The sequence below is a fragment of the Chiloscyllium plagiosum genome, unplaced genomic scaffold (assembly GCF_004010195.1).
Source record: "Chiloscyllium plagiosum isolate BGI_BamShark_2017 unplaced genomic scaffold, ASM401019v2 scaf_38581, whole genome shotgun sequence".
NCBI lineage: Eukaryota > Metazoa > Chordata > Chondrichthyes > Orectolobiformes > Hemiscylliidae > Chiloscyllium > Chiloscyllium plagiosum.
In genome coordinates this window covers 288-11,319 of record NW_025206394.1, presented here as the reverse complement: position 1 = coordinate 11,319, position 11,032 = coordinate 288, and the positions used below count along the sequence as shown (strand labels likewise).

At 47.4% G+C, this 11,032-nt stretch overlaps 1 protein-coding gene across 1 annotated transcript; it reads right to left on the bottom strand.

The window, feature by feature from the left end:
- Positions 1 to 319: 319 nt before the first annotated feature.
- On the bottom strand, positions 320 to 10,029 carry LOC122546512 (proteoglycan 4-like; the record flags this gene model as incomplete). The annotated part of the gene is made up of 3 exons (XM_043685205.1): positions 320 to 1,493; positions 5,909 to 6,039; positions 8,818 to 10,029. Coding segments are annotated over 3 exons (2,517 nt in total), but the record flags the coding sequence as incomplete, so codon positions are not given.
- Positions 10,030 to 11,032: the final 1,003 nt, after the last annotated feature.

Here is an 11,032-nt window from a genome sequence, read left to right as displayed (position 1 = left end):
GCAGCAATGATCTCATAAATAACAAACGCATCACTCTTAATATCCCAACAACCAATAAGAGGAATCGGAATACCTCAGTCATATCTAACAAGGCAACTTGATCCATTTAAGTACCCCACTGACATCTAACAGGGCAATTTGACCCACGTAAATACCCAAGAAGCACATAACAAAGCAATCTGACCCATATAAATACCCAGTGATATGTGCTCAAAGAGTCAGTCATCCTCACTGCCGTAGCCTGTATGTACCTCAGTAACAGACTGAGCTGGGAACTCACTGCAGACACATTGTTCTGTTTAAAACTATGGGCACTCACCTGTTCCTGGAGGAACCAGTGTGTGGCTGGTGGTGCTGACAGTCATCGGTGATCCAAGCTCCGGCTGTAATGACTGGACTTGTGCCAATACGTCCTGCTCCCCAATCTTGCTGCTTGGCGCAGCATTAACTGGCACCTCTGATGGTGACGGTACAATCGTTTGAGTAGACACATCCACCTTGTTGCTATCCTGTGCAGTCTGAATCCTCAGTTCTGGCCTGCTCTCAGAGGTGCAGTCAAACAAGGGCAAGAAGGTGGGGTAAAATGGTGGGACGGGCATGGGCAGAGGTGGGTATGGTGGCCCATGGGCATCCGGTTGCCAGGCAGTGGGACAGGACCTGTTGGAAGCATCGCAGTTGGCTGGAGAAAGAGCAGACAGTGGCTTGTCCCCTGTTGCAGGTGGGTCTTCTGGACAGGGATGGAGATTCTGGGATGGCGCAGGGACATCACTGGGAAGAGGCCCAGAGGAAGCTGGCAACTTAGGAGACAGGGTTACCCGGACATGTGAAAGCACGGTCCTGACGGGAGAGGAGCTGCAGGGATCTAAGAAGGTGCATACAGGTTTCCGCACTGCCAGAGTGCCAGGGCTGGACACTTCACCAGACTCTACAGGGGACTGCTCAACAACACTGCTCTCACCGAGATGGGGTTTCCTTTGCTCTGAGTCACTTTGCTGGCATAGCTCACCAAGCTTGGGGCCAGACCGCAGGGAGAGGCTGACGGGATCTCTTGATGGCCTGGCCAAGCTCGGAGAGTCTTCATCAGATGGTTCAGTGGCTGCTTGTTTTCCAGTAACTCTAAGCTTTGGGAGGGGAGAGCTGAGCTGGGAGTTGGGGGGAGGGGTCTTCCTTCTCGAGGAGAAGGTGATAGCAATGATGGGCTTCGTTGGCTGGGATTGAGGAGACTCCACACAGTCACCCACAGGGCAGTCCAGAGACATTGCCTTCAGTTGTTCCTCCATGTCTCTGCGCAGGGGAGTCCTCAGTTGTACGGTGGTGTCAAACTGATTGTCAGAAAGCTTTCGGAGCTGGCTGGAGATCTGGGATTGCGCTACGTTGACAGATCGGAACTCTGCAGATGGGACAGTGGGCAGCTCGACCTCTGGACCAGTATCTACAGACGATGTGTGATCAGACAGCAGAGAGAAATCCTCACCATTTACTGAACATCCATCCTGTCAAAAACACAAAGGTTATTTCAACTGTTTACTCAGCAGTGCTTGAGTTTTAGCTTTAGTTTGAGGCTGGAAGGCATTTCCTGACAGTCTGGTGGAAGCAGCTTTAATCACTATCTGAACATCAAATGTTTCCAGGGAGGTTTTTGTGGGGGGGGGGGTTGAAAAGAGTGGGGCTAGCTGAGCAGCACATGGAGGGAGCTGCACACAAGCTGAATGGCCTTGTGTTTTGTAGCCATTCTGTGAATTGAAGGTTACATGATTCGTGTGTCATGCTGTCTGCTCACACAGACATTGCTCTGTTGCTTTCTGCGAGCTCAGTCAGGAAACTGTATCAACTTAGACTACAACTGCCAGCAGAACACAGAAATAAAGAAACAGGAGGTTTTCAGCCCATCTAGCCTGCCCCACCATTTCAAAAGTGTCAATGTCTTAATCCTCATCCATAATTCTGCATGCCAGTAGCAATCAATCAATCTCTACCTTAAACATACTCAAAGTGTGAGCCTCTGAATACAAAAACTTCTCATCTGAGACCTAAATAGCATCTCTCTCATTTATAAATTGTGCCTCCTGATTCTAGACTCCCCACCATGGGGAAACATCTGACTTGCAGCTACCCTATAAATCCCTTGAAGTATTTCTGTAGATTAAATGAAATCACCTCTGATTAAGACAAAGTGATGATGTGCAGCCAGGTTAAAAGCCTGGTGCAGGCTCTCTGATTCACAACGTTAACAGTGGGCCACCACTAGATGGTTAAAGCCAAGATTAGTTTCTCCTGCTCCTAGCTCAGCAACACTCACAGGAGGGGACAAGGCCACAAGTCATACAACATCAGGTTATAGTCCAACAGGTTTATTTGAAATCACAAGCTTTTGGAGCGCTGCTCCCTTGCCACTTCACCTGAAGGGCAGCACTTGGAAAGCTTGTGATTTTTAATAAACCTGTTGGGACTATAACGTGGTGTCATGGGACTTCTGACTTTGTCCAACCTAGACCTTTGTGTTACTTATGATTCTAATTCCCACTGACTCCAATTTTGCCTGAGCTGCTTCACGCCACACTCTGTCAAATGTAGCCCTTATACCAATAGGAGTTACTTACACCTTACTCATCTCTCTGACTTACTGTAATCCTTCATTCCTTGAACTATTCTGGTTACTTGCTTGTGGGGTCTCTCTCTCTCTCCAAAGCTATCATTTCAGAAGTACGCTGGCAAACTTTACACTGTATTTTGTTACAAAGTACACATGATAATAAATGAATCAAATTCATCAAATTGTGTTTTGTCCAGGTTCAGTATAACTTTCTGGCTTTTCTGCTCTGCTGTATTTTTGAATCCGCAGATCTTGTTTGCTTTGTTCAGATGTCCTGCAGCTTTGAAATGCTTGGGCACAAACACTCGTTCTCTCTGTTCTTGTAGTCACACTGAACTTGTACCATTTGACTTGACTTTTTATTCTTTCATGGGTGGCATCAGTGAGGCTGGCATTTGTTGTTCATACCTAATTGCCCTTGAACTGAGAGAGTTGCCAGACCAATTCAGTCAACTACATGACTGAGTGGCTGGGGTCACATGGAAGATTACTTTCCCTAAAAGAGAGGTTTGTCGGCCCTTGTATAGTCCTTATTACATGCATCACTAGAATGTGGTCCACATGTTCAATGTAGTGTGAACAAAAAGTATGTGTCATGTTGAACATTGCATCAAAGAAGTCAATTATAAATGTTTCTGCAGGTATCTTCAGCTTTATCTTGTAGTGATAATCACTCTTTTTAAACACTCTTTCTGAAGTCAAACTCATGCCTGTGCCTTGGATAAGTGTGCACCTGAGTTAGTGATCCTCCCGCATTCCTCCACACGGGCACAGGTGGCTCAGTGGTTAGCACTGCTGCCTCACAGCGCAACTGTCTGTGTGAAGTTTGCACATTCTCCCTGTGTCTGTGTGGGCTTCCTCCAGGTGCTCCGATTTCCTCCCACAGTCCAAAGATGTGCAGGTCAGGTGAATTGGCCATGCTAAATTGCCCATAGTGTTAGGTGCATTAGTCAGGGGTAAATATAGGGTAGGGGAATGGGTCTGGGTGCGTTACTCTTCGGAGGATCGGTGTGGACTTGTTGGGCCGAAGGACCTGTTTCCATACTGTAGAGAATCTAATCTAATAAATAAATAGTGGTACTATCCTAATGGGATTTACTGCACAAGGGTGTGTGAAAAACCAACCTCCACTCCACGCTGGTCAGTTTAAACTCAAAGCATGCATCACCCAGGAAAGAGGAGAGTCAAAGTGAGGCACACACACACATTCAATACATCGCATCCCATGTATTTGCACAGCCGACTATCGGGATTGTAACAAATGAGCAATAGAGCATTTACACATTGGACAAATAACAAGTAAGAAAGCTGAGCAACTTACACCTTTACAGCTGCTGCTGAAGCAATCCAGGTCTGCAATGGAGAAGCTCATGCTTGTCAATGTAGCTGAGTATAAAGAGCCATTTTCATAACCCCAGCCTTATACACACAACATAGTGGCCTGAATTGAGGAGTGGACTGGAAAGTTACCTGCTTCAGTGATTGATTGGTGCTCAATAACTCATTTCAGCTGATTTGAAGGTGACCATCTGTATTGTTGCGTGCACATGTATATTTCTGTATTCGTACAAATGCATATGGATACATATCCACATGTGGACAGCTATACACACAAATGCATCCATTTCTGGATGTTTGTGTGCATGTGCGCATGTGTTTGTGCTATTGCTTGTGTATGCATGAGTGTCTGTGTGAGAGCATGTATGTACGTGTTCATGTATAAATTGAACATTCGTGATGAAGGGCTTATGCCTGAAACATCGACTCTCCTGCTCCTCAGATGCTGCCTGACCTGCTGTGCTTTTCCAGCACCACACTTTCCACTCTGCAGAATCTGCAGTCCTCACTATCTCTACATTGAACAAGTGCCAAGCCAAGTTTGTACATGATGTTTTTTTGCTTTTCAACACTCTGGAGACATTCAGGGCTCATCCAAAGTGCCCCTTGCTGACTAACATGAGGAAATCACAGCTCTTATAGTCTAATAAAGGAATGGTTAGCACAGATTACAGACTGAGCAGGAGGTGATGGCAAGTCACACTGGAAACATGTATCTGCATCAAATTAGGTCAGAAGAGTTTCCAAAAAATATTCCACCAAGCTATCAGGGGAAAGTGAGTGGCAAAGGAGGAAAACTTAGTGGGGATGGCCACAAGTTGAATTAAAGACAGATTTTGTTTTCTGCAGTCCTGGAACACGAGCACTGTCAGCAAGGCTGGCATTTACTGCTCAGTCTAAGCAGCTTGAGTGATGGGCAATAAAGAGATTGGGAGATGGAGCAGCAAAGGAGTTCCACAAAACAACTACAAAGCAGGAGGTCAAGATGACTGACAGCACAACTCCTTAGGGTGGGGAAAAAGAGACAACAGACAAGAATAGTCAGGGGAATGCAGGACTCTGGGCGCGTTGGGAAGGGCAGAAAGAACACAATAGAGAGAAATAAGGCCATGGAGAGAATTAAACGGTCAACAAGTGCAGGTAGCACAGAGTTTAGACTGAACATGAGATATCACGTGTTACAAACTCATGAATTTGAGTCGACTGAACAGTTGAAACAAACTATTTCTACCTTACCCTGTAGAATTATAGATTAGAGTGGGAGCAAACAGAACCAAGGATATGAAAATGACATGTGATAAACGGAGTGGAAACAGAATTAAGTATCCAGGCCCACAGGAGCAGAAATTGTACCTACCCTCCATGCAATAAACTGCAACAGTGCTTCTTGGTGATGGTAAACACAGTCGTCAGCTTTTGTCTCTATCCAATTATGTTTGTATTTCATTGGCTAGCTCTGACAGTGTTGGTCAGGTCCAGACTTGTTGCTTTCTGTTGACTAATGGGCACCTAAACACACTGCTCATAATGATTGAATTCAGAGCTTCATGTGGGTCAGCAATAACACTAACAGAAAACTCAGCCCTTTCCACTCAATTCATTCCTTCATGTAATATTTATGACTGAAGTTGGAAAATGGAGGGTAGAGTGAGCATTAAAACATCAGCCAGCAGCAGACGATTCAGTTTGCTCCCACACAGGCACCTACAGAGACAACTAGCTCAGATAGGAACAGTTTTGGTCAGAATGTTGATTAGTCCAGGAATACATTTAAAGGACTATCTTTTTTTCCAGCTCATCTAAAATTACTCTTTCGGTCATTTCCAGCAGAAAGTATCAAACATCAAATACCACGAGAACCATTAAAACATAGTGTTCTATTATGGTGTTCTTTCTGCTCTCCTAGCCCTCCCCAACACGCCCAGAGTCCTGCATTCCCCTGACTCTTGTTGCCTGTTGTCGCTTTCTCATTCCTACCTCAGAATGGATGGGATTCTTAGATGCTTGTCGTAATTCTGCTTTGATTTCTTCAATCTTCCTCCTGTCCTCTTCATCCAGGATGGAGAGTGGGTCAGGTGGTTGCACTAACAGCTTCTTTTGCTCCCGATCTGCTTATAAAGACAAGTGGTGAGGCTCTGCTCACTGTGGCTCTCAGTACCAAGTCCCCTCCCACCCAGAGACTGGGAACATTGTGGCTACAGTATAGTATCGAACTGTTTGTGTTACTGCAAGACTGGATGGTTGAAAGACTTCATTTATTTCACTGCTCTATCTTTTAGTTGTCACGCACTGATGGTGAGCAACACATTTTCCTGTTGGGAACTGCGAATGCTCGAGTACAGTAAATGACCACGGACAATCAGTTTTCTCACCCACGTTGTCACCTTGTCTGATTCGATACTCGACTCACTCACCATAATCTTTAAATATCACTTTTTCAAACAAACCTTCTTTACATGGTCCCCATCAAACACTCCCAGGACAGGGACAGCACGGGGTTAGATACAGGGTAAAGATCCCTGTATACTGTCAAAGAACGTGGCACTGCAAAAGCACAGCTGGTCAGGCAGCATCCAAGGAGCAGGAGGGTCAATGTTTTGAGCATAAGGTCTTCAACAGGAATGTTGGGGGGGTGGGAGATGGGGGTGGGCTGGAAGGCAAAGGGGCTGAGAGATAAAAGGGTCAGAGGGTGGGGCTGGGGGGAAGGCAGCTATGAATCAGTAGGTAGATGAAGGTGGAGGGGGATGGTGACAGGTCAGAGTGGAGGGTGGTGCGAATACGTGGGAAGGAGGATGGACAAGTAGGACAGTTCAAGAGGACAATGTCGAGCTGGAGGGTTGGATCTGGGATAAGATTGGGGATGGGGAAATGAGAAAACTGGTGAAATGGACATTGACTCCGTGTTGTTGGAGGGTCCCAAGGCGGAAGATGAGGTGTTCTTCCTCCAGGCATCAGGTGGCTAGGATTTGGTGGTGGTGAAGGCCCAGGACGTACGTGTCTTTGGCAGAGTGGAAGGGGGAGTTGAAGTGTTTGGCCACAGGACAGTGGGGTTGTTTAGGGTGCGTGCCCCAGAGAGGTTCCGCAAGTTGGTGTCCTGTATTTCCAATGCAGAGGAGACCACATCAAGAGCCATGGACACAGTGGATGAGGTGTCTGAAGATGCAGGAAAATCTCTGCCAGATAACCCCATCAGCCTGTGGCCAAACACTTCAACTCCCCTTCCCACTCTGCCAAGGCTATCCAAGTCTGAGGTCTCCTCCACCGCCAAATCCTAGCCACCCAACGCTGGGAGGAAGAACACCTCATCTCCTGCCTAGGGACCTTCCAATTACATGGGAGCAATGTCGATTTCACCAGTTTCCTCATTTCCCCTTCCTCCCACCAACCCTCCAACTCAGCAGCGCCCTCATGACCTGTCCATCTTCCTTCCCACCTATCCGCTCCACCCTCCACTCTGACCTATCAACATCTCCCCCCACCTTCACCTATCTATCACATTGCTAGCCATCTTCCACCCCCCAGCCCCACATCCATCCCATTTATCTTGCAGCACCCCCTTGCCAACCACTCCCCCAAATATTCCTGATGAAGAGCTTATACTCTCCTGCTCCTCGGATGCTGCCTGACCTGCTGTGCTTTTCTAGCGCCACACTTTTCGATTCTGATCTCCAGCATCTGCAGTCCTCACTTTCTCCCTCTATACTATCGCCATTAAACACTCCCAGGACAGGGACAGAACAGGGTTAGATACAGAGTAAAGCTACCTCTACACTGTCCCCATCAAACACCTTCAGGACAGGGACAACACAGGGTTATATATAGAATAAAGCTACCCTGTACCATTTGTAATATTATGAGCCCCATATCTTAGGAAGGACATACTGGTGTTGGAGGGGATCCTGACGAGGTTTACAGGAACGATTCCAGGGATGGAGGACTTGTCATATGAAGAGCAGTTGAAGACTCTGCATCTATACTTGATTGAGTTGAGAAGAATGGGGGGGGGGGCGGGATTTGACTGAAAGAATAGGGAGAGGCCTGGATAGAATGGATGTGGAGAAGACGTTTCCACTAGTGGGAGAGACGAAGACCTGAGGGCACAGCCTCAGAGTGAAGGGACGACCCTTTAAAACAGAGATAAGGAGGCTGTTAATCTGGGGAACTCATTGTCACTGAGGGCTGTGGAGGCCAAGTTACTGAGTGTATTTAAGACAGAGATAGATAAGTTCTTGATTAGTAAGGTGATCAAGGGTTCCGGGCAGAAGGCAGGAGAATGGAGTTGAGAAATATATCAGCCAGGATGGAATTGGTGAACTGACTCGATGGGCGAAATGGCCTAATTCTGCTCCTGTATTTTATGGTCAAACAGAAGGGGTTAACATAGGGTCAACATCTACTGTAGTTAGATGCAGAGTAAAGTTCCGTCTACTCACATCAAATGAAAGTAAAGCACCCTCAATACTGTGCCCAACCACTCCCAGGACAGGTACAGCATGGGATTAGGTTCAGATTAAAACTCCCTCTACTCTTTTGAACTGAAATTAAACCTCCCTCAACACTGTCCTCATCAAACACTCCCAAGACAGGACAGCATGTGGTGAGATGCAGAATAAGGATATCTCTTTCTTTTTAAAATGAAAGTAAGTGTCCCTTAACAGTGTCAATGTCAAATACTCCCAGGACACATACAGCACAGGGCAAGAAAAACAAGCAAAGCATCATCTGCACTATCCCCACCAAGGAGTCCCAGGTGGGGTTAGATAGAGAGTGAAGCTTCCTCGACACTGTGCCCATCAAACCTTCTGAGCATAGCGTTCTCACTGTTAATGATAAGAAAGCAGGCAGTGGATAGAAGGATCTCGGAAGCTGCTTGCAGATTCTCTCACCTTGTGCTTGGTCCTTTTCTTCGTTTGCTGCTCTGGTGAAATTACTGTCTCGTGTTGTATCTCCCTGGTGTTGGAGCAGGTTAGCTATCCGTGCAGCCAATGAATCAGTGGTGTTGTTCTCCTCTTGGCCCCTTCCTGTCCTGCTGTCTTTGTGCTGGCTGGGGAGTTGGGGAACGGCTGACGGTGCTGCCTGTCCACAGCCAGTCAGGGTGTCGGGACTCAGGGAGTTTCGAGAGCTCTCCTCTGAAGGCACAGTGCCTGCAGTCACCCTGCTACACCCTTCAGGTTCAGCCCTGCCTGCCTGGCTGGTGGAAGGTGGCTGTGTCCACCTCTCTCTGCCTGCAGTTACAGCTGGTCTCTTGGAGGGTTCCTCAGCCTCTCCTCTGTCTGGCAGCAGCTCAGTGATGCTGCTGGCAGGTGGCTCAGGGACTTGGCTCAGTCCTGTCTCAGGTCCCCCTCCCAGTAGGTTTATGGTCTGTGGGATCGTGGCTGCCCACTGAGATAGGAACTCACTGCCACCGACAGTCACCAAGGTCACTGGCTGGTCCTCACTGGAGGCCAGCCTCTCTGCAGGGATCTCTGGAGACAAGGTGCCTTGCTGGCTGGCCACAGACACTGCTGTTTCACCCAGTAGCTCACGGATCTCCCTGAGGGTCTTCAAACCAATGGAATGGTCCTCGTGCCAGGAAGGGGAGTTGTAGTGTAGGCGAGGGAGCGGCCTGCTCTCGATGGGAGGTGGGAAGGGTTCCACCCCTTCCCTTGTCATTTGTACAACAGCTTCCATTGGAGATATAGCAGGCACCTCCCCTCCAGAGAGGGATGGACAGAATGGCACAGGATCATGGACCACAGAATCAGGGGCACTTTCGAATTCACTTAAAAGCCGTTCGACCCTTCTGGAGACAGACTCGGAGCTCAGGCTCGATGGTGCTTTCTGCTGAAGGCTGGTCAGGCTTTCCCTCCTGGCTGATTCCTCTGCGACCTGCACCGCGAGTGCTGGGTATTGGTTGGAGAAGTCCAGCCGCCTGCTGGTGGGAGGATACAAGAAGCTGTCGGCTGGGTCTACGACAACTTCCCGCACAGCTCCTGGTGACAACTCAATACGAACTGGAGTGTCCGGCCCTTGGTCAGAGCCTGCCGGGATCGACGTGCTGTGGGTCAGACCATCAGAACTAAAACTGCAGCGAGAAACAGGGTCCAGCGCAGGCAGCCCTGTGATTTAAAGAAGGAATAACATTGAGAAACGATGAACACCTGTACACTGTTGTCAAGTTTGCAGACGACACAAAAATCAGTGGGGAGGATGGCATAGGAATCTACTCAGGCTATGGAGAGGTGAGTGTGCCATCGGGATCAATCGTTCCCACAAGGGGAAACAACCTCTCTCTGCATTTACCTTGTCAAGCCGCCTCAGAATTTCAAATCACTCAAAAACTGGCAATGCTGGCTATCTGGACCAAGAACTAACATTGCTGGAGAAACTCTTTGTAGCTTCCCCTCAGAATCTTGCATATTTGAATGTGATCATCCCTCAATCTTCAAAACATAAAGCCCAAACCTGTTCTTGAAGTCAGTCCCTTTCAAGCCAGAAATCAGCCTTGTGAACCTCTTTTAAAACAACCTCTAATGTCAGTACATCTTTTTTTTAAAAAAACAGAGGCCACAACTGTATGGAGTCCACAAGTGAAGCCTCACCAATACTGTGCAGTTGGAAAAAGACTTCCCAATTTATAAACTGCAGCTCCCCAGCAATTAAAACCAAATCCCAATTTGCCTTCTTCATTACTTGCTGCAACTGCATGTTAATCTTTTGTGTTTCACGTATACTATCACCCAGTTCCCACTGGATTGCAGTTTTTGAAATCTCTCCCTGTACAAACAATAGTTTGCCTTTCAGCTCTTCCTGCTGACGGGGATAACCTCATACTTTCCTGCAGTGAACACAAACTGCCAGGTTTTTGCCTATGCACTGATCATATGCCTTGCAAATTCCTCATGTGCTCACCACTATATCTAGCACCTATTTTTGAATCTTCAACAAATTTGTATATTACACTTTGTCCCCCTTTCAAATCATTAATACAGATGGTAAATAACTCAACAGGTCAGGCAGCATCTGAGGAGCAGGAAAATTGACGTTTTGGGCAAAAGCCCTTCAACAGGCCCAAAACATCATTTCGCCTGCTCCTTGGATCCTGCTTGACCTGCAGAACTT